The 25,496-nt window shown below is 27.0% G+C and overlaps 2 protein-coding genes across 6 annotated transcripts; one reads left to right on the top strand and one right to left on the bottom strand.

Annotated features, from left to right (window-relative positions):
• The first annotated feature begins 6,291 nt into the window (after positions 1–6,291).
• LOC112691399 (very low-density lipoprotein receptor-like) lies at positions 6,292–25,403 on the top strand. Of its 4 annotated transcripts, none has more exons than XM_025565640.1 (11): positions 6,292–6,397; positions 12,669–12,784; positions 13,983–14,102; positions 14,375–14,500; positions 14,848–14,970; positions 15,454–15,579; positions 19,477–19,599; positions 20,485–20,607; positions 20,810–20,932; positions 23,821–23,984; positions 25,093–25,403. In XM_025565640.1, exons 1-10 carry the CDS (start codon positions 6,310–6,312, stop codon positions 23,953–23,955), a joined length of 1,203 nt encoding a protein of 400 aa, XP_025421425.1. In that variant the 5' UTR covers positions 6,292–6,309; the 3' UTR covers positions 23,956–23,984; positions 25,093–25,403. The 4 variants fall into 4 exon arrangements, with proteins under 4 accessions (XP_025421425.1, XP_025421426.1, XP_025421428.1 ...); XM_025565642.1 differs by having other exon boundaries at positions 6,310–6,397; positions 12,669–12,779; XM_025565641.1 differs by lacking the exon at positions 13,983–14,102.
• LOC112691400 lies at positions 6,899–10,562 on the bottom strand. 2 transcript variants are annotated; one of them, XR_003149305.1, is made up of 6 exons: positions 10,247–10,562; positions 9,568–9,640; positions 9,399–9,509; positions 9,096–9,333; positions 7,290–8,405; positions 6,940–7,227 (listed from the first exon to the last, which is right to left on the bottom strand). XR_003149305.1 is itself a non-coding variant. In XM_025565644.1 (5 exons), the coding sequence occupies exons 4-5, from the start codon at positions 9,295–9,297 to the stop codon at positions 6,908–6,910; spliced, it is 522 nt and encodes a 173-aa protein (XP_025421429.1). In that variant the 5' UTR covers positions 9,298–9,333; positions 9,399–9,509; positions 9,568–9,640; positions 10,247–10,562; the 3' UTR covers positions 6,899–6,907. The 2 variants fall into 2 exon arrangements, 1 of the variants encoding a protein (XP_025421429.1); XM_025565644.1 differs by lacking the exon at positions 7,290–8,405 and having other exon boundaries at positions 6,899–7,227.
• Positions 25,404–25,496: the final 93 nt, after the last annotated feature.

Here is a 25,496-nt window from a genome sequence, read left to right as displayed (position 1 = left end):
TTACAGTTATGCAAATAAGTGTTGTAATGTAGAATACTTTCGAGAGCCAGATATTAAATGATGGTGGGCCGGAGTTTGGCCACCACTGCTATATAATATATTGGACTTAAGTTTCATCTTAGAAGTCATAGCAAAAAACCTACACAGCTATAACAGGTAGGTACCTATTTAGTTTTTTTTTTTATATTTTGTGAAAATAACAAGAGTCTTGCGTAAGGCCAAGACCAAGACCGGGTCTGCAAGTTCAAGACTTTTGAAAGTCTTGGTCTTGTTTTGATGAAATCACTAATTTCACTACTTGTAATCTATCCGAGATGTAACTATTAAACCAAAGTAGACTTCGGTTATTTATGCCAAAAGTAGGTAGAATTTTTGATAAAATACCATGGTGAAATGAATCAAAAGCCTTAGCCAGATCTATAAAAACAACAATTGCTTTCAAGCCATTATCCAGTGAACTGTATAAAAATTGCGTTACATCATATTAAGCATTCTCTGTGTCTAGTCCTAGTACAAAACCGTATTGGTTTTTGGATAATAAGTTGTTGTGCTCAAGGTAAAATATAAGTCTTGTTTTAATTATTTTTACAAACATTTTATCAAGATTAGTAAGCATAAAATTAGGCCTATAGTTACTCATTGTTTTGCAATTACCGCCATTAAATAAAAGTTTAATCACAACAACTTTAAAGTAATCTGGAAAAATACTGTTTTTTATACTTAAATTAAATATGTGAATAAGTGGAGACATGATAATTTCTGATATATTTGTTAGGATTTGAACCATTATTCCATCCCATCCAGCAGTCGTATCCTAAGTAAAATTGTTTATAATTTCACAAACCTCTGAGACCTCAATTTTATTTAAAAAAATTCTGTCAAAGGAACTTAAGATATTATCATTGTTCCTGATCAAATCGATATTAGCACTCTCATTAAACTGCCAGATTTTTTCCTACATTACTAAAAAAAATCGTTAAACAAGCTTGCCGCTTCTTTAGGGTTATCATCAATATTTAAAAAATAATCATTAACTTTAATAGCAATTACAATTGATATTAAGAGGAAGTCGAATAAAATTTATTGAACTTAAACAATATAATATATACACTAAACCAGGTTTAACTAAACGGTTCTTAACCTTATGTAGATCACGGACCCCTGATGAAAGATTTTTAGAAATTGCGGATCCCCTTACTAATTTTTTTCTCGAGTACATTTTTTTTTACAAAACATCTCATGTTATTAAAACCAAAATTATAATAATAAATTACATTAATAGACATAACAATACATACATATTTATAATTATTTTTATTTGACTTAATTTTTCAATTGACTTAAATTTAATTATTTTAGTTTTAATTTCTTTTTTTAATATTCTTAAAATTTAATTTTTAATAGCTTCGTACAATGGTTGGACACAAGTTTCATAACATTGCATAATGATAAAATCTATCTATTAGGTATATAATAAAAAATATATGAAAAAAAATAATAATAATATTAATCCAACAATATTATAATAATGCACTCATGTCATGTATTGATGTATGTTATGTGTTAGAGCTGCTGCGGACCCCCTACATGAGTATCGCAGACCCCTAGAGGACCGCAGACGAAAGGTTAAGAACTGCTGCACTAAACGACATGCACACAAGATTTGACACAGGTAGGCACTGATAAGTAACTGAATATAATATAATATAAAATAATAATTACTTCCTATTTATTTAATAAACATTGATAAAATACAATTTTACAATTTATTATTGATAACTTATTATTTTGAGGTAATATGTTTAATGCTCACATATAACATTGAAGTTATTTAAAAATGTTTAGTTATAACACTTTTATCAACAAGTAAAACCATAACAATTAACTTTGAAAATTAAGCAATAGCCATTAAGGAAAAATATGAGACCAGTTTATCATTTAATTTTATAACAATTTATTATAAAATTAATGTAAATGGTTGTATAATTATTTAATTATTGAAAAATCAATCCATTTTAGATCCAGATCTTAGTTAACTAAAAACTTATTTTAAGTTTTTAATTGTACACTGTTTATGCTTTTTCAAATGTGTAAGCTTGATAATAATTATTGTTAAAATTAATAGCTCTACTCTAATAATATACTTTGTCTTAAAACCTTACATTAAAAGCATTATTTATAATACACATAAAATATTACTATAAGAGTCTAATTACACCAATAATTTAATCATTAATCATTTACAACAAAATGGGACCACTCCAATATACCAATTTATACAACTTAAAGGACAAATAATTAATAGGTTTTAGTTCATTAACTAATATGAGAATTTAGAATATGTGCTTGAAAAAACCAATACAAAAAAAATTAAATGAGAATTTATACCTACATCATATGACATAAGTTCTAATGAATATATAATAGGCTAAAATGTATTAAATTTAAATAGGTAATTTACTTAGAGCCAAATAAAAATGCTCAGCATAAAGATTTTATAAATATTTCAAACTTTAATCAATCAATGTATGATGTTTAAAGAAAAAGACCTAATTTGACTCAACAATATTCTTTTATTAAATTATTTTCAGTGTTTTAAGTGAAACTTTTTATGATAAGAAATGTAAATGTGCATGTAGTCCTAGAACTAGACGTTTTTAGATTCGGTGTTGGATTCCCATTTACTAGAATAAGATTGCATTACTATGTTCATCTTCCTGGAAATGTGTTCAACTAAAACAATAAAATTAAGTTCATAAAGAGTTTTTTTTTACATTATAAACAATAAAACTTATTTGTCATTCAAATGAACTTCTCATCCTTGAACAGAAGCTTAAGATGTTTACACTTAATATTTGATCATTTTTGACAAACATCAACCTAAACTGTTGTTAATATTTCAATGGATGGTTTTTCTTTACAGCAATGTAATCATTTGTCATTTTAGCATCCTTTGAAACTTTATACAAAATGTAATAATTTTTTGTCTAAAAACAAAAAAATAAAAATGAATACATGGCATAGATTGTAACTTAAATATAAAAGCTAAATTATACATTTAATGTTTAAAAAAGATTATAATTTAGTGATCTAATAATTAATTGATAGAAGTTTTCCAAAAAGGATTGACTAATTACCATTAAATTAATTATTGATCAACATAAGCTATGTATTGTAAGAAAATTACACTATTTAAGATTTATTATATGCTTTTCATTCAGTCAGTTTTCAAAAACAATATTTTATTAAATAATAAGCAAGTCCATAGTTTTTAGATTAAGTTAAATAAAAAAATTTTCTCTAGAAAAAAGTAAATAAACTGTATTAGAAGAGAATAGATGTTGATCAATAAAGGTTTTTCTCGTAAACAACATTTACTAAAGAGAATCAAAATATAATTAAATGGAAAAACTAATATGTAAGTATAATTAAATGGTTTTACTAATTGTAACTGTTAGATATGGCTTTTGTGTATTCACATACTAAGTGTAATGTCAGTTGATGGATTAAATTCATAGTACCTAACCTACAATAAATGGACTGTTAAAATTATTAAAACATATTCTAAGCATTAAACGTAATGAATGGAACACCAGAAGTGTTTCAAACTGTATTATTAATTTACACTCACGGTTTTCTGAGAAAGATTTTCAAAGCCTTTCACTGGTCATTCATACTTTGCAAACAAATACAATTCCAAACCAATTGGAACACTGTCTTGACTCAAAAACTTACATTAATAATAAATGAATAACATAAAATCTCAAAGTCAACCACTTGCGCGTTACTAGAGTGATGATCTGCTGTCGAAATTCGCCATTTGATTTTTACAACGAAACTGAGTAGAACAGTGTTTCAAACACTGGTAACTGGAATCATTATGACTAGAAATGCCGGTTATTGTTCATGATACAAAATGTTAAAGTACAAAAATAAATACATAACGCGTATGTAAAGACAACAAAATTAAATACAATAGTTAGAAAAAAAAAATTTCATTGATACATACAGGGTCTGTCGGTCAGTTATTAAAGGGGCTTAGTTCAGTTCTGTATAATCGCTGAAAGTTTTCCCATGTAATAATCGCGGGTGATAGTCTTAAACAATAACCAAAGTGATAATGATTTACGATTTTCGAATGCAATCAGTAAAACCGTTAAATATATAAAATACATAGACACTGGATTGCTAAATTCTTTGGCGTTAAATTCCTGGCAGTAAAAATGTTGATTCCCAACAGTTGGTGTATTATTATAAAATGTTATCTTATCATTTTTATCTCTTATCAATGAGGAGAACTGACCCAAGCCCGCAGTACACATCCATTCCATCAGTAGTTAACGTGCCTGGATATAAATTTATCCAAACATGAATACGTGTATTTTTAATAGGAGGCATCTTATTAAATAGATTAATATTTTAACGTGTACGTTTTGGTGGATCACGAATATGAGACTGAAAAGTGTACACAAAAATAAAAAATAATTTAATTTTGTTCGAGCATGGCACGATCAACGATATCTTCGAAAACTTTTTATATTATTTATATTTAACGACGGCAGTAGAAACTCGTCCGGTCAATTAGTTCGGTTATTATGTGCTATACATGTCTATATAGTATTTGTTTTAAGACATTTAATCAGTGTGTTTCTTGTATAAAAATACGATTATATGTCATTTACATTACGAATCATTGAAATATGCATCTTTGGTAAAAAAAAAAAATACTATTATATGCAATGGCATATGCAAATGCATATAATCCGCGGACTAATGACGTCGTGGATCCGAAGTTTTTTCCTGCGAAGATCCATTCGTGATATAAAGACGTCAACTTGTTGATATCTAGTATCTGACAAAACATTTTGTGACATTTTTCCTGTCCGCCAAATTCACCAACGTGGGCAATGTGAAGCGTTTGGTGTATTTAATAGAAGGAAAAATGATATGTTATCCATTGTGACTAAAAATTACAGTATGTTGGGATATTGGTACACCACTGTTGAGTGAGGATGTCGACGCACACTCGTGTTTCTCTTCGGCTTATTATTGTTTCCTTGATTGATAGTGTCGTAGAGTCCCATCCATTTCGGCGTATACCACTGTAACACACAAAAAATATAAATAAATATAAATTCGATGTGAACACTAAATATCGTCTAGTGATCGCCTCGTACGACCACACAGAAGACCGTTTATTCTCTCATATTCTGTATTTTATAATACACTTTGTCCTAATTAAAAATAAATGCATATACATATGTAAATGTATTTATCACTTAATGATAAATGTAAAATATATTAAATATCTCTTCATATTGATAAAATATTTGATTTATTTGGTTTTTGTTTATGAATAATACTGCTGAATACTATTGGCGTATCTAGGGAAGAGTTATAAACGCCCTTCCAAAAATATCAGTTTATATTCATATAATATTAGTAATATAAAATATTTATAAATAAAATGCGATAATTATAAAAGAGTACGTAATGCTACCGAATAAAATAATTTTTGTTATTGGTGATAGTTGATGTTCAGTTATAAATACATTATATTATATTCCCATTCGATCATTATTAAAGTAATGTATTTTTTTGTTTAATAATGTAACATTTCCATATTGTATCAACATATATAGTGTTGATTTGTTCATTAATGTATCGAAATTATACGTATTTAACCTTCATCAATCATCCCTAATTCCTCTTGGTTCCGTGATCTGGACATTCCTCGATCTAAAATGTTTTTTTTTTCGAATTCGCTTTGGTTATAATCTTCTTTCTTATCATTAATTTCTTCTTTCATTCAAATCTTCTCCCCTTTGCATTCTTCACACCCACAAAGCAGTATGTAATTGATATTATATTATTTTCTCATGTCCTTACTCTTCTCCGCGACTCATTATTTTGCAAACTCTCCTCTTTTAGCTACTTTTCCCCTTATCTGTAATCCTTCTTCACAATTCTCATTCTCCATCTATTACCTCACTCATAATTAATTCCATCCCCAACACAGGTTTCCGCATTTAAATTATTTTAATACATAGGTGTATTGTATTGTATAATTTTAATATCAAACACATTTTTTCGTTCATAAATAATTTCTAATTATTGTCTTTAAAATAAATTTAAAAAAATCATGCTGTAATATTTATTAAATTCAAGCAATTAGAAAAAATAAAAAACCTTCAAACCATTTTATCTTTACATTCTATAATCAAACGTGCATTTAAGTAGGGATAAAGTTTTGGTCAGATTATTATTTTAGTTTTGACTGTTCATTGTAGATTGAATTTATTCACTACCATGCCTTTTTGTCTATCAAACATAAATATGTTAAATGCATTATTTAAATCATATACTTTAATAGTTTTCGTAGCAATCACTCACGCAAGTAAGTATTTTTTATGGCTACATAATAAATTTAATATGTAAAATACACATACATAATATACATAGGCACCTTCTATGATGATTTTTATAAATTATCAGCAAACATTTTTTTCATGTTACCTAAAATAAAATATTTATTTCATTTTTTAATTTTATTTTTGTAATAATTTTGGGCATTGGTAAACTCTACCGATTGTATGGTAGGTAAACTTTCCTGATTTTTAGAACTAGTCTTAACTCTGCAGGTGTAACATTATGTTTATCTAGAAAAAACAGCTAGACTAGGTTTACTCATGGGCGGATAGGCCATTTTTGGTCTACCGGGAAATTTTAAAAAGTGGCCCCAGCTTAAAAAAAAGTCGCACTTAAGTACATTATTATATGAATTTTACATCAAAACAAAGCATAACACATAACCCAACAATGTACAACAAAACAGATTTTAAAAATCATTTATTTAGTTTTTCATTTTAAAATAATAACATTTTACCAAATACTGGGCTTCTAGCTCCTAATTTATTAATGATGTGTTCAGAATGACAATTTTTTTGAGAATATCTTTCTCTACATTCATTAACAACATACTCTCTAATACATTTTGACTTATTGTATTTCTTAAATAATTTTTTACAAATTTTAATTTAGAAAATGTACGTTCACATTTCACTTGTGTAATGGATAAAGTAAGCATAAATTTATATGCAAAGTAGAGGCCACGATATGTATTTGCATATAAATTATATTTCACCAACACTTCAAAACAGCATGTAACACAACACTTGGCACTGGAACTATGCACATATACTATAATATCATCATCACTCTTGAGTCCTAGAACAAAACATTAAATAAATATAACATAATTATTGATGATTTTATATTTTAATATTTACGTAAAAATAAATATAGATAACCATTTTCTGAATCATTACATACATACATACATCATCAGTAACTTGATTATTTAGTTCATCATGTACACAAGCAATGGTTTTTTTAAACTCTCCATTTAGATGTAAAGTCAATATATTCATTTCTAAGATCATCATAAGTTATGTCCGGAATAAAATTTCTGATTTTTTCAAATACTTTTATTAAAGCATTTGTTAGAAGTGGTAAATTTGGTTGAAAATTGTTTTAGTCGAGGCAAGAAAAATCGGCACATAGTTGTTCATGTTTTTCAAATCTTGATGAAATATTTTCAATAACAATATCAAATACTTGGTTGTAAACATTGATTTCAAATGCACGTAATGGATCTGTAATAGGATCATATATTGATTCATAGTCAGTAAATTGCCTTTTTTTTTCTTATTCTACTATGAGGTAGCTCATTTAGAATTTCTAAAGTATTACTCTCCATTTTATCAAACTTTTTATTACTATATTCAACAAAAGTATTAGCTGCTTTTTTCATACATTGAAACTGTCGGGCACAGTCTTGCAAGTCATTCAAAGTTTGTTTCACCATTTGATAAGCTGCAATTATATTAACTCCATGCCCTTGTGAATATATTGATAGAGGAGTGGTTTTTTTAAAAATTCGCAAGTACACCTGGGCAGTTAAAATAATTGCATATTTTAACAAACCTTTTAAATTTTTTGCTTCGAATCGAGCATCTGGAATTATACCTAAATTATTTTCAGTTTCATCTAATGTAGTTATAAGATCAGCGTACAATCCATTTTCGGGTTCATTAAAATTTCAAAAACCTTTGTCATTGCTGCATCTTTGGAACACCATCTTGTTTTGCCGATTGTACATTTTTTTTTTTGGAATTTTTGGTTGTTCATACGTTTATATGACCCACGTATAAATTCTTCACATCATTGCAAAATATCAAACAAAAAAATAGATTGGACAATTTTGCTTGTAATATCACTAATAACTAAATTTATTACATGTGCATAACACCATACATGTACTTGTTCAACCGCTGCTTCGCTCATTTTTGCGGAAAATCCATTATTAACTTCTAGCATATTTGCAGCTCCATTTATTTCGTTTCCTAAACAACATTTTGCGTCTATATTCATATCTTTGAGAACATTTAAGAGTAACTTGACAAAATCGGAGCCTTTACTTGAGCTACACCTTACCATACCAACTAATCTTTCGAAGACAAATGTACCATTTACATATCTTAATATTATTGAGCATTGATCTATAATAGATATATTTTGTGTTGTATCGAATTGTATAGAATATATTACAGCATCTTTCACTTCATTAAAAATTGAAAATTTTATACTTTTAGCAATAATTTCAAGAATATAATTAATTTTAGTTTTTGATAAAAAAGTAACTTGATCTCCTCTTGTTGGGCTACAGCATTATGACATTTTAAACTTTTTTTACAACTTTATCTAAATGTGATTTAAGCAAGGAATCATATTTTTTAATAAGTAAAGTTATTTTCAAAAAATTCCTATGGTCTAAGGAAGAATCATCGAGTGAACAAGCAGCCTCATTTGTTTTACCTCTATAACTTAGTCCGCGCTTTCCAATTAACTTTAATACATCAATAAGACGAAGTAATACATTACGATTGTTTTCCACTTGTATTTTTCTAACTGAACCAAGTTCGTGTGTTAAAAGTGAATCTACTGAGGAATATTGCTTTTTTATCAAATGAGCATCAACATTTAATTTGTGTGTTATTGTTTCTTCATGATCAGTGACTTGCTCATAAACATACCTTCAGACAGAAAATCCTTAGGAAAATGATCCTGAACCATCACCATAACAAAGACATATATTGCAAAATAAAACTTTTTTCTTAATTCAATAAGATATCCATTTACGATGACCTCCATCCTTACAGTTGTACAATTTTGAAAGTATGAATGGAATGTTTGTTTCCAGTTGATAAAGATAAAATGACCAAAAGCTTGTAACATTAATACTTCTAAGTTTTATAAACATATCAGTAGCCTCTGTAAAAAAGTTATAATTGTTTAAAATTATAGAATTTAAATTTAGGTATACATTATATAGGTACCATTATCAATATTTGAACAGGTTTCAACTATTTCCAAGGTAATAACATTTTCTACATCTTCAGTTGTATTAACTTGATTTTTTTTATTGTCTTGTTTTGAAGTATTGACATCTAGAAAGTAGTTTTAATTTTTTAAATAATTTAGGTAAAAAAGTTAAATAGAAATTACCATTATCACTATTCAGATTTTCTCTTTCGTTTTCAATAACACTACTGTTACATTTTTTCAAAATTATTTTCACCTAAAAATGAAAATTGGAATGTATATTTATAAAATTATTAAGGTAAAACATAATATACCTAATGATTTATATTATTATAATTTTGTTTTTTTAATTTAACTATTAACATTATTTCAAAATTGAATACAATAACAATTAATGCATCAATTTATTTTCTTGCTTAGTATGATTTGACACACTGTCTGTTATATTAGTATCTAAAAAATGCATAATATATCTATAATATAAATATATTATAACACCCATTATCAATTAAGTAGGTACATCTAATTATACAAGTGTTTAAGTTAAGGTTTTATACTTCAAATAATGTTAATAATTATAAATATCATAGACACATTCAGAACACAATTTGTGTTTTAAATATTTTAAGTATATTTATTCGACAAACCCTACTTATTTTATACTGCTAATTGTTATCAAATGTAAAAATGATACAAAGATACCTATATAAAATAGTGTAATTTTAGTTAATATTCCTACATAACATTATATAATTATAATAATTAATGAGCACCTATATTGTTATAAATAATGTATTAAATAATAAAAAAATATATTATTATACAGAACGGCACCCATAGTTATACCAATGTTAGTACTTACTTGATTTTACAAAATTTAATTTTTTTTTGCTTAGGGTTTTGACCTTCCTTTCTAAGCAAATCTTTCTCCTTTTTTTTTTTTTTTATTTAGCATTTCCGCTTTTATGTACTTTTTTGGAATTGCCCAATGAAAAAAATTAATAGCAGCACGTAAACGTCTGTCTTCACTGTATGTACTATGCAATATATAAGAACTAAGGAATATAGTATGTAACACTGATCAACTATATAACTTAAATTAAAAAGAAAAATGACTAACGAGTAACCGCGAGTAGGTAACGTTATGTCTGCAATAGTGCAATAAGTACATAATAATAATAATTATAATTCTACAATTTGTTTGTGATAAGATACCAGTAAAATAGTAAATATTACAGTACCACACACAAATACTCGATAGCATTGAAAAAGTCCAATGTTTAGTTTAGATTATTCTAAAAATAGTATCTTCAACAACATATTTGTGAGTTATTTCCCATCTCATCAGTTAGCGATTTCAACCGTGACCACTGCCCGTCGCCAACCAGTAATCGACGTTGTAGTTGGTGGTAGCGCGGCGACTGCGGGCCGATAAGAATTTTTTTGTAAAAGACCACACTTAGTAATAGATATAAGATTATAATATTTTATTTTAAAATTCAAATTTCTACCGTAGGTAATTGCATAATAAAGGGCCCCATTACCAAAATACGAAGGGGGGCCCACCGGGAAATGCCCGGTTTCCCGGTAGGCCTATCCGCCCGTGGGGGGGTTTACCAAACCAACAAATAGGCAATATAGGTGCCTAATTAATTGCTACACTGTGGTTAATGATTGTAAAAATTTATATTCAAGTGGTTATATTACTGCTGATTTGTAGTTGTTCATATTCCTATATATTAAAAACATTAAACTTGAATGTAAACATTGTATATCCCATTTGACTATTACTTTTTTTGTTTTAATTGAGTATCTCGAGCGATACAGCTCATTAATTATTATGTACAAACAGTTTTTACGAGGAGAGGTTACATTTACCCTTCAGGTAGTACTGAAGTTGACCCAGTTGGAGAGTGCGCTAATCATGAAAATCGGAAGAGTTTGCAATCACCAATAATTTGATATTTCATGTTTTGAAAAATGTAAACATTTAAAACAATAGAAGAATGAGAAGTTATACATATTTCAAATAATTTCGATTTAGTGTGCAGTTAAAACAGTATTTTTACTATAACATGTCAAATATGGCTTACGTTAGAAAGATTTTTTAAATTACCTAGTGGAAGGTTAGCAATAATAAAAATAATCTGTACTATCGGGTTAAAGATTTTGTTTAAAAAATATTTCTTATTTTTTTTCAAAATGGTGGTTAAGTTGTAACTTACAAAACGATTACATAGTAACTGCTATTAGAAAAAAGAAACATAAATTTGACCTTAGTATCAGAAATTAATTTTTGGTTTTAATTTAATCTAAAGTTGTAATCAATGTCAAATCATATGCAATGGTTTATGTTTAATCCATTATTTTTTTCGTTCAATATACGTTGCATGCTAGCGCCGATTCAAGGGTGAAGGAAAGGGTTCCCCAAAATCTCCGAAAAAACTTTTTTTCAAACATGTCAAAAAAAATATTCAATTATTTTTTATCGATCATTTAAGAATCTTAAACTTTCCAGCTACTCATAGAACACTATTAATATGAACAAGTTACATCGTATAGGATCGGTTATAATTTCTGGTACGCACACCAATTGTATCTTGTATCAATCAAAACTATTATGCAGTGTACTGTAATAAAAATTATTGAAATGTTATCTTTGTTACTACAGGAAAACGTTGACCGTCACGCGTCACATGTCGTCTCGGTAATTTGCGTGAAAAAAATAACAATAGTTTTTTATTAGTAAATCCTTAGCTTATAAATATAAATTCTGCTTATAAGATACAAATCGTTTCGATCAAAATAATTTCTTTACACTTTAGTTACTTTGCCAATTTCTGTCGCAACAGCGGAAAAAAGATTTTCCTCTTTTTGGCTGTTTATAACTTAGTTAAGAGCAATAATGGGAAAAGAAAAATTAACAGGGTTGGCTTTTATGCAATATTTATAAGAATATACGAGTAAATATTGACAGCGAAAATAACATAACAAATATAATTAACAGATTTTCCAAAGAAACACCACGAAAACTTGACTCTGTATTATGAAAATAAAGTATACTATTAATTTGCAGTACCATAATATTATTTATTTTTTATTATAATTATTATAAGATTTAACTTTGTCCCTAAAGCCGACAATTTACCATTACTTACCATACATATATCCTATTTGTATAAATAAGGCTATGCGCCCCTCCTGCGTGAACAATTTCCCTTTTTTGCATGATATGTAAGTAGTGTCCATTAAATATAAATAAAACAACAATATTGTTTAATTAGGAATTTCAAATCGTCTGTTTACATGCAACAATGGTAACAAGATTTATGACTATTTCGCTTGTGATGAAATACCTGATTGTGAGGATGGTAGTGACGAAGACGTTAATAACTGTAATGTATGATTATCTCATATATATATATTATTGTAACAAATTTACTATGTAAACATTTGTATATACTTCAGCTTTTGTTATTATTAAGTTAGTCATTGGTAACGATTTATTAATATATTAGTAATTAAACTAATAGTATTAGTTAACATAATTAACTATTAATTAATTAGTATAATTTACACACAATCATAGTTTGAAAGTTTGTATGTTTGAAGTTGTACCCTATAGACTTTCATCAACCAGATAATGTTTACTTTGAGGCATAGGCGTACGCAGACCTTTTTTACAGGGTATGCAAAAAAGTGCCACTGCCTACCCTCAACACTACTGAAAATTAATTTAAACGTTCAAAATTCTGGTAAAAATATACACACAAAAATCTAAATAACTATAATTAAAAATTTTAATTTGTTTTCAAAAAAATGACTGAATAGCCATTTATTCGTTGTTATAACTATCTTCATAATTAAAATGTAATTTAAAATAAATTTCGAAAAAAAAATTAAATACAAAACACTTGAAATGGTTTAAAGAATATGTTTAAACAGGGCAAATAAAAAAAAAACATAATTATATAATTATATGAAAAAACAAAATACATTTGATAAAAAATTATAGTTGATCATAAAACAATTCTGCTTTTAGTCGAATTATTAATATCACTAATGTCTTTGAAATCTTAATTTATTGCCATTTATTGCTCTATAGTTTAAAGCTATTTATTCTCTTTTGTAGCATAGAACTTCTTAATTTCATTATCACGTTAAATGGTTATTAGTGTATATTATTTGCGTTTCAAAAATAAATAAAAATGTCTGGTACTGAATATAAAAATATAATAAAAATCATAATGCAATACAAAATCACAACTAACCAAATATGTCATAATTTATATTTATTTTTTTGTATGTATGCAGTTGCATATCCTGCATAAACCCTGCGCACGCCTATGCCTATTATTATTCTCGAAGTTCGAGGATAATGCATTAGTGGTCTTTTTCTTATTCTGATTTTTTACATACAAACACTGACTAGTTACTAGAATAATAATTCATTTTATAATAGTATAATCAGATGTTATGCATGTATCGGTTGGTAGTCAACTTTCGGAGACATAAAAATTGTAGTTTAGAACGAAACTTTGATTACAGTGTATTATACTGCAATTAACGAATGCTGTAATGATTACATTTTAATTTAGATGCACTTGTGTGATGGTGAATTCTCATGTGATTCTGGAAAATGTATCCCAGATTTATGGGTATGTGATGGAATAAATCATTGTAGTAAAGGTGAAGATGAACACCAAAATATGTGTAATGTACGAATCTATTATTACGTTTATTAACGCCATACTTGTATATTTTACTTGAAGCTAAATAAATAATTTTTTATTTCAACTGCACAATGTTTTTCGATAAATTGTTTTAATTCTCTGCGAAATATATTAAAAGATAACGTAGACTAATTGTACTCGTATTTCAAACAAGTAGTTTACACAAAAATGTAAACATTTATTGTTTTCCTATGAAATCTAAAATTTAAGAATATATTATTCGTTTTTTAATGTCAAATTGAAATATTTTGTTGCAGACTCGTGTGTGTGACGACAGCACATTATTTAGGTGCAGTTCTGGTAAATGTATTCCAAAAAATTGGATATGTAATACAATTTTAGATTGTCCTAATGGGAATGATGAAAACGAATTTTTATGTAACGTATGAAAATTGTATTACCTTCCAAAACACTTTTATGAAGTTTTTAATTTACCTAGTTTTTAAAACGTTATTATAGTATATTATTTAGAGGATATACAATTTTTGTAGAAATAATATAACCAAAATAAAATTAAAATGTATTAAATTATAACATATTATATCAAAGTAGTGAAATAAATAATCTTTTTTGTACGATCATTTTAGATGTGCTGCAAGATATAAGTATTTCAGTAAATTGAAAATTTAGTTTCGTACATTTTTAAAATTCATGTTTTTAAATATATTTATATAATAATTTAGCTTTAAGTACTTTTACCAGATATTATCTTAAGATTTTTTGAATTTAGAATCGAACCTGTTCGGTGGATGAATTTAAATGCAAGTCTGGTCAATGTATTTCAGAAAATATTGTTTGTGATGTGCGTAATGATTGTTTTGATGGCAGTGATGAAAACAAAGCGATGTGTGATGTATGGAATTATATTTAATTAAATAAGTCGAAAAAGTATTTTATGTACCTACTCACAATTTTATTTATTTTAATATTACTTTATACATTTAAAGTTAAATATGCCGTATTGATATCTGTGAGACAGTTGAAATATGCTAGTGTATTCATCTTTACTTTTAAATATATTAAACTGTATGCACAAACACGACGTTCAGTTTACTTAAAATTAATCTCACAATCGAAATTATTGTCAATATGTATTATACGAATTGTCTTATAATAGGTTATATTAATTTTGCGTCACACAATTGTCTTGATAATTTCTCTTCTATACGCGACTTAATATAATATTTAAATATTGATAAGTATCAGTAGTATCAGCATTTTCATTCCAATCGAACGTGTTCATAACAAAATTATTATCTTATACTCAAATGTAATAAAGTATATTATACTCGTAGAACGTATTTATAATTAATGTATGCTTTTTATCTCGTTGTAGGCACGACAATGTTTTAACGAAGAATTTAGATGTGATTCGGGTAAATGTATTGAAAAAAATAAGGTTTGCGATGGATATATAAATGATTGTGTTGGTGGTGAAGATGAAAGTGAAAAAATATGCCAAGTACTAGCCTAAGTATTTACTATTCAGGATATTTATATCCACCGTTGATTTTTTCCTACTCTTATTTTTTGATCAATTAATCAATAACAGTTAAATTGTGAATAATTATTATGGTAATGACGTTTTTTATAACGAAACTGATCGTGAATTCATTTAAAAATACAGCATTGAAACGTTATAATCAGGGCACAAAAACATTTTTATAACGGTAAACTATTCGAAAACGATTGAAATCAGATAATGGATAACGAAACAGATACAAAAAACGATTAAAATGAATATCGAATAACGTAACAGAAAACGATTAACGATTGAAACATAAATGAATGTTTTAATGGAAAAAATATTTATAACTAGATGTCGGAATTATATTTTTTTGTTGTGCGCGCTTTTGATCACAACACAACTCTATTATTATTATATTTTCCGTAGGTAATGGTACGGGTCCGAAAGAACAAATATCTGGTATTCTTAATAGAAGTTAGATTTATTTTATTCAAAAGAGGTTCTGCTTATAGACGTGCACTACTCACTATACACTTCACACACTACTGACGATCGTCCAGACGAGGGCCGAGCCAGTCACCAAGGGTTGAATCAGCACATTCCTTAGCTCGGTCCCCACTGGGCGATCAATTCATGGAAGTGTCATATCTACTATTACGATGTACAACACATGTCTTATACACTATACTAAGACTACACTTAATATTACAATAACCCGTAGGGGTTCTTAACACCTCCCTTCTTAAATGAGACATAGGGGCCTAATGGTCACCTATGTTTCACAAGCTTAATGTAACATATCACTTAAAGATTTTTGTCATTTTCTTCAGGAGAATGTTTGTCCGCAATTTCCGATTCGTACATTATAATCTTACTTCTAATTTTTACTATAATTACACTAATAACAACTATAACTATGCATGTCAAAACATATAATATCAAAATGTTAATTTCGATTTTAAAGATAAAAAATGATTCAACTTCTTTATGTTGAAGACTATTTACATTCATTGCTTTATTTGTTAAATCTACAAAGTCCTTAATTGTTTTTATACTAGACAGGTTCTGCGGTGTTACAAAAGGGTTTTCGTAAAATATGATAATACATTATTATTTTGATTTTCTGCTATTAAATCTAAATTTACATTGGTATTAGTGCTGTGCATAGGTAAATGGATCGAATTTTCTGTATGCACATCACAATTGGAAGAAATAGTCATTCTGCCCACACCAAAGATTTCGATTTTATGATTTTCTGCTGAATTTAAACAAGTAATAGTACAAAAATCGGATTTTGTATAGAATAGCCATGAGTTTATATTTAACAAACTATGCCATACTGAAGTATCTAATGATATAAATTTAATTTTACAAGTTTTCTGTGTATTCTGTCTATTAGTTAAGAATGAGGTTTCGCACATGTCCGACATTGATCTTTGATAAAAAGGTTGACTATTTTTTTAAAGTTTATGATTCTTAAATTTCTTACATGCTTTCCATTGATTTTCTGTCAAAACGAAAATTTTTTCGTTATTATTACTAAGTGTTAGGTACTCTACATCAGGTGCTATTAGAACTACCGAATTATCATCATATGGAATTGGTAAAGGGATTGGTTTGAAAACTTTATATTCGTCATTTCCACTGTGGCAGGAGTTTATTACAAGAATATTTCGTTTCTAAATATACCTTATCACCTATCACAAAAGGTACTTCACTGGATTTTTCATCATATTTTTTCTTAGATTTTTCCTTACTAGTTAGAAGTCGGTTCTTGGCTATTTATTGAGTTTCTTGCATTCTTTTCTTTAGTTCAAATTGATAATCCGCATAGTTATACTGAGATTCTGGAGATTTCGTCAAACTGGTGGGTAATTCTATCTTCCTACCGAAAAATAATTCATAGGGCTGGTACCCCGTTGTCGAGTGGTTACTGGAATTATAAGCGAACATCGCAAATGGTATTTATTCGTCTCAACTCGATTGATCTTTACTTACAAAACTTTTGAGATAGTCACCCAAAGTACGATGACTCCTTTCTAAAGAGCCATTACTCTGAAGATGATATGGACTTGTTGATGACTTTCTACTTTCTTCTTCTTTCTTTCTTTCTACTTTCACTTTCTTCTATCTTGAAATATTCTGAAATATGCTAAAAAAACTTTTGTCATTAATTAACCGGTTATAGATTTGCAAAGATTTCGAACCCCCGTCTAACTGCATAGCCTCAAAAAAAATATGCAAAAGAATATACTTCTGGCCCCAATTTATAACTATCAGTAAAATAGATATACAATATAGTCATTTTTTGTAAAACTGACTAGGTAATTTAAATAAAATAAAAATAAAGCATGTTTAAAACAGCAATACATTTATCAACTAATAAAATATGAACATTACCAATTATAATTTATAAATATGCTTTCTGAAATTGCGTCAAATATTGTCGGCGCGGAACCCGTATGGCCTGCCCCATCAAAAATAATTTCAGTGAACACCGATGAAACATTAGTAATACACTATACAAAAGTTATAAATTGACAACAAATACATATTTTGCGTGGTATGTGCATTTTATTGTTTTTTGTACAACAAATACGATTGCTTCATTTATAAGTTATGAGTTATGAGAATTACATGTAATTTGCAAAGAGAAAATATCGTTAAAGGTGATATTTATCATATTATATTTAAAATATGTATTTTACATAGTATTGATGATTATGTTTTACAATTGATTTATGTTATTTTACATAGTATTGAACGATACGTACTATATTTAAAAACGATTAAAATTGTTCACTAATTTAAATAAAGCAAAACGCAAAAAAGGAAAACGCTAAATTGTTCATAACGCTATAATTGTCAAAAACGGTAAACGGAAAATTTTATAAACGTTTAAATTATTTCTAACGTTAAACGCTCAATTACTTATAACGTTTAAATGTCCCATAACGGTAAACAATATGTATTCTTTTCATTGAAGCCCTGGTTATAATATTAGTTGAAAACGGTTCTGTGTAATATTAGGGCGAAATAATATTAAGGAATTAAATTTCTGTTTTCATTTATGAAATCGTTGAAATGTTAAAATTATGAATTCATAATATTTGCCTCACGGATCAATGTACGTAGTGTTTCATTTTTTCTAAATAATAATTGAAAGGCATTAAATAGTGCATTGTTTTAATATTGAAAATCAATAAAAATATAACAATTATCTACGGAGTTATGTAACTTTTAAATTAAAACAATAAGTTACTATATCTGAATGTTTAATAATAAATACTACTAACTCAATTTTTTCATTTACAAATGTTGTCTAAAAATATAAAACTTATATTATTATAATTTATTATTTTATTATTTATTATTTTTTAATTTATTATTATTTGATATTACATACATAGAAAAACAGTTTTGTTGGAATTTAATTCAAAACGGCATTACCTGAAATATATATATAAAATTATTTTAATTTTGAGTAATGGCACTTAAAATGCATAATATTTTAAATACTAAAATGGTGTACGTTTATTTTTAGATTTGTCTTCAAACCTAATATAGTATATAATACAATTACTGATATATTTTATAAGACTTATAGTTTAAGATATCTTAAAATTATATTCTTATGCAAAATATATTTAAATTATTTTATTAATTACATAAATAACATAATATTACGTTTTTCGATGTTTTTTTTTTTTGATTTTGAGCTTTTTAGTTTAAACAGAATTTTACGACTGATTTATTGATTTCATCTTTTTACTTAACCAAAACCAATGCTCTAAATCCAATTAACATTATTGATAATGTTTAAGTTTTAGACATCTATCTATATACGTAATTGGAATAATTGATGATTTGAAAAATTTAATATTCATATAGGAAAAAGTATGTGAAAATAATGAGTTTACTTGTAAATCTGGTGTATGTCTCAAATTTTATTGGGTGTGTGATGGAAGGAAAGACTGTTCTGATGGAGCAGATGAAAATGCAGAAATGTGTAAAGTATGAATTTTATTTTATGTTATATTTAAATACTCATTAGCCTAATGGTATTACATAGTTGAAAAATTTTAAATAATTAATAATTTGTGCCACATTTTAGTTTTAAATAATTACAGTTAAATTACTTTTTTAATAACTAATATAATAGTGTTGTGTTTCATGCGAGAATAAACCTTGTGTAATTTTGAAAATAGTGTTTGGTATTTTAGTACACTAGATACATAAATAAACTTTTGTCACCAACTCGCTTTCAATTTAAATATATTGCATAAAACCATAAGGGGTTATAAATTCTGATTTCATACTTAAAAATGTTTCCTGATAATTTATTATGATGATTGGTGCAATAAAATTGGTGTGAACTAATAAAAAGTTAAAATACCAAAGAGGAACTCAGCTGAGAAAAGTTTAAGTGGAAACAACTTTATAAAAATGGTTAACTAGTGATTCAATGATTTGTGGATTATCTATTTTAATTTATATTTCAAATTAAAGTTTTGAGCTAGCAGGTGCTTATTATAATAATGTACTAAAAAAGTATTATAAATTATTTTGAAAACGAGCAAAAGAAAATATTATTTAAAATTATTATTTTAATTTATAAAAAAAAAACAAGTAGAATAATTTACTTGGCGTATTTTAAAACTGTCACTTATAACTGTGTAATCATACACCTATAAATTCCATCAAAACAAAGTCCGTGAAGGGTCATTTAAAAAATGTTTAGTTTTATCTTAAAAATGAATAACTAAATTTTATTCTTCAGAGAAAATGGGATATTTAATTGTGATAAAACATAACCCGAAATAGAAAAAAAATTGCACTGTTGAAATTCCAATATATTCTTCTTCACATTCAAAATCTAAAATCTATATTCTGTTATAGAATCACACATGTTCAGATGACCAATATAGATGTAGTTCTGGAAGATGTATTGAATTTTATTGGGTTTGTGATGGTAGAAGTCATTGTATTAATAACGCTGATGAAGACTTAGACATGTGTAGGGTAAGAAAATATTATTTGTTAATTTTAGTTATTTATTTCTTGATCGATGATTATTTTCAATATGATTGATAAGATTATGAATATTATATTAAATATTAGTTTTAGTAGGTACTAATTAAAATAAAATTATCAAAATTATAATCCATATCAATACGCTTTTATAACATCAAAAACAATTTTTAATTTAAGAACAACATTTTAGACGCATAATTGTTCTGAAGATCAATTTAGATGTTCATCTGGAAAGTGTCTGGCATTTTACTGGGTATGTGATGGAAACAATGATTGTCCTAACAAAGAAGACGAAGACGTACATATGTGTAAGGTATGAGAATATTTATACTTTTTTATCAATTAGACTCTAATTTTTAGAATTATTTCTTTTTTTTTTTTTTTTACATTGTTAAATTATTGAAGAATAACTTTAACATTATGATTTATACTTTTATGATATTATGATTAATATCTTATATGATTAATACTTGAACAAAACTTAAAATTTTTACTGGTATTTGAAAAGATACCTATCGTGATAATTTTTTATTCGTTTAGAATGACCATACATTATTTAATCTCAAGCGCGAACGCAGAGGTAGTGGCAGATTTAAGGAAAAAAGCCCAGGCGACATACGATATACGAGTAAATGACCCAAGAATTATGAATCGCCGTAAATACTAACTCATGACTTCCCTTTTAAAATACTGTTAAACTAGTTAGGTATTGAACCAAAAAAAAAAAAATATATATACATTTATTTAAATCGTCCAAACTGAATATATTATTTCTGAATAACCTTATTAAAATTATCATTAAATTTAAACAAAAAAAAAAATTATATTGTTAAACACCTAGTATCTTACTAATGTAACTCGGTAATTCAAATAATTGTAAATTTTCTTTTGGCTTCAGCAAATATTTCAATAGTTGTGTCTGGATTTATTTTATTTGCCACCGATCTTTCGATTAAAATATAGGTACTGAATTAATTTAAGGTTTTTTCACTTAAAGTGGCACACGATGTTTTTTTGATTCTTTTTAAAGAACTCATTATTCATTCAGTACTTGCCGTACTAACAGGGAGTGTAAGAAATAATCTAAAAAGACTGCTAAACTCTGGAAAACTGTCTATCAAATGTTTATCGATGATAAATTTTAAGTTATTCAATGGACTGTTGTTAATAAAATGTTAAAATGTTAATAAAACTAATTAACTCATATTTCAGATCAGTTGTAAAGAAATCAGCGTATTTCTCAATCAAAATACCAACACTGATATCTAAATCACCTTCTATCAGCTTTTATAAATTTTTAAGCATCAAAAACCCAAAAAATTCGTATTACTCCACATTGTATCAAAAACTTCATACTAACTATGTTTATCAAACATTTTCAAAGAAGAATCAGTAGCTTTTTCACCGGCCATTTTTTTAATTCGCCGCTTTCTCACTGTTGGAAAGTCAACATGATCCAAACCCATTTTTTTCCAATTTGGTTTTGCTTTTGTCATGAAATTATTGTAAGATTTTTCATTTCTGGGATTTTTTAATTTTGTTAATGCTGTTAAAATACAATTTTGAGCCATTATCAAATCAATTTTTTTTTTTTGTAGTTGTAGTTTCCCAGGATTAATATATCAAAAAAATTATTTAAATTATTAATTGTTTGATATATCAAGAATTGAATGCCATTATAACAAATTAAAAAAAAATAACCAATTATTTGATGATAGTAATGTCTGGGCAGCCATAATATCATCTCCAGATGCTCCAACTCTTGATATCTCATTTTCTAGGCAGTCTATAATGCACTCAAAATTTTGAATTAAGGCTTTTACAGCTTTTTTAATATGCCGCCCAACAATTTTTACTCAAACTTTTGAACTTAATTTAATGATAGTCAAGTAAATTCCAGGATATTTATAATTTTGTAAATTTTCTCGGTGACCACGCCTAAACCAGACAACGTTTTTACAGTATCGAAAAGAATATTCAAAATCGTGGTTCATTTCTGTTCTATTTTAATTTTTTTGTTCAAATGAAAATTAGTGAACTGAAGACTGGATCTGAGTTTCGGGGGTCTTTACGGGTAGGGGCCCAGGCGACAAATGTCTATTTTTTCCCGTTAAATTCACCACTTCGCAGAGAAGTTAAGAGATTCAAACCTTCCTCCTCCAAAATATCAGATAAAAATTGAATGGAAAAATTAAATGAGAATTAATAGTTATTTCAATGTTTCCGATGACACTTTCAAATAAAATATATAAATTTATTTATTATATATTGAGTAGGGCTCGGAACTTAATGCACTTAAAAAGCATTCAATATGCATGCACTTATGCGCTTAAAAAAGTACAAATATGCTCTAAAAATATGCACTTATATTTTATTTTTGTACACAAAATTTTCATTTGCACAAATATTTTATAAAATTATAAATATAGAAAAAGCAAAGTATTAAAAATAATTCTGATTAATAAAATAATAATAAAAAATAATAATAAATTAGCATTAAAAGTGTTTCTTGAATAAAAAAAAAATCATCCGGAAGAATGTTCAATAATCATTGAATTATTTTCCTAGAAAAGTATTTATAGAAAATCATCGAATTTTGATAGCACCTGTTTCTAATTGATAGTTGTATAATATTTAATTTTGAATAAAGCTAGCTGTAGTTATAATTTATAAATATATATTTAACCGATAGGAGAAAACATTGTTTTTAATGTCAAATGGAAATTTTAGAAATACGATACAAGAATATCAAGAAAGTTCTCTCAATATGAATGTATTTTATTTTTTTATTTTTCGAATTTTCATACTAAATCTTTAAGATTATAAAATATGCTCTAAAAAATTGTAAAATTAAGAAATATGCTCTAAAATCTAAAAATCACTAAATATGTAAAAATATGCCTTATAAACTTTTGATATGTTTTTCGTAGTATTTTGGAATACATTTCTAGCTCACTTAGCAATAAATCCAATGGTGCAAAAAAAAACATGCTAATGCAATAACCTCCGAGTCCTAATAATGAGTAATAAAGCATGCTATTGATCAACATTTAAAATTATTTCAACCCCCCCCCCCCATCACGAAATTTTTTCTTGGGTTCACCACCTTTTGGCCTTGTTGATATTAAATTATTTTATTTATTTTACTTCTGATCGTATGTTTGACATACAAGCATACATTAATTTTTACAATTTATACAGGTGCATGAATGCGATCCAGATCAATTCAGATGTGATAGTGGTAAATGTTTAAATCAAGACTGGGTGTGTGATGGGATAGCTGATTGCCCCGATAAAAAAGATGAAGACGTAGAAATGTGCCAAAAACACGTTTAATATAATTTTATTTTATCACTTTTAAGAGGGTGAGTTTTCTTCATTTAAAATAATTTTATTTTTACTTATATTGTAAAATATCTTTGAGTTGTATGGTTTTTTTTTGAGTATTTTCAAATTAATTTCAATAAAAGTCCTTTACTATTTTAGCATTTTATTTTAAAATTCACCAAAAGTACACAAAAATATAAAAAATTTGAAGATATTTGTAATTAGCTAATATTGAAACACGTAATATTTATATGAACATTAATCTCAATAATTCCAAAAGAGAAAAAATTGTGTATGTCATTTTGATTCATATTCTGTGCAAAAGACTATATTATGTGCTGATAACATTAGGAAGATCAGGTCGATTTAAAACATGTTATTTCACAGGTGTTTCCAACAAATGGATTGAATGTAGGCCTAAAAATCGATTTGAATAAAAATTGGTTTGTTTTTTAAACGTAAACTATTGGTAAAGGTGTAATGTAAACTTAAAAAGAAATAATTTAGTAACCATTTATAAAATATACAAAACTTTTAACTTATTAAAGTCTCTATGGTTGAGTGATTTTTCAATTATATCGCAAAAATGCTATTTTTGTCCAAACCCATAGTAGTATTCGTAAAAATATCAACACGTTATCGAATAATTATTGCATTAATATAACAAATGATTGATTACCTACATCCGGTATTGGTGCGCTCGACGACAAACAATTCGTGTCACAGCGCTAAAAGTAATGAAAGAATGATACGATTTGTGGATTATTTGATAGATGCAATACTCGACTTGGAAAAATTAAAGAAAGGGACTCTATTTACTTTAAAAATAAGAGCGTCCTCGAAACTTGTTAAGCATTATAATTATAACATAATTATAGTAGGGGGACGCTAAAATTTCTGAAAATTAGTTAGGGTACTCCGTCCCCTCGCGTCCCTCCACAAGACGAGCACTGGATAGATGTATATTATAAGTGAAGTTCACCTGAAATATGGGCTCAACAGAGCCAAACTTTAAGGTTAGTTATTAAATGGATGTAACCAATTAAGTGAAAATTAAAGATTGTAATTTTAGATTAATAATTTTGTAATTTTATTTAATTTTCAAAAATATAGTTATTAATTTTTGAAATTTTAAACTTCTTTCAGAATTTTCTACAGTCCTGCGCTATATTTCCCAACAAAAATGAACATTATTCCTGTTGCGATTTATCTAATAAAGCTATTTATCCTCTCCTACAACAAAATCAAAAAAGTTGAAAACGTGCTCCACACACGCGCAGGAAACGTGTCGTAAACACTGTGCGACGCAGGCTGACGTCGGAGCAGTACTGCGTTGCCCTAACTCATTCTACACTCATCCATTGTAACCGGTAGATCACAAAAATCAGCGGTGCATTCAGACCCAGTTCAAACTTTTACATACACATAGGCAAACCTAATTTTTTCCGCCCCTTACATATAAGTACTACGTTCAACAAAAGAATGTTGATTTTTTTTTTTTTTCTAAAACGATAAATTTATTAAATCGATTTGAAAAATTAATTTAAATA

The sequence above is a fragment of the Sipha flava genome, unplaced genomic scaffold (genome assembly GCF_003268045.1).
Source record: "Sipha flava isolate LNK unplaced genomic scaffold, YSA_version1 610_pilon_pilon, whole genome shotgun sequence".
Lineage (NCBI taxonomy): Eukaryota > Metazoa > Arthropoda > Insecta > Hemiptera > Aphididae > Sipha > Sipha flava.
This window is presented reverse-complemented; position numbering and strand designations above follow the sequence as displayed.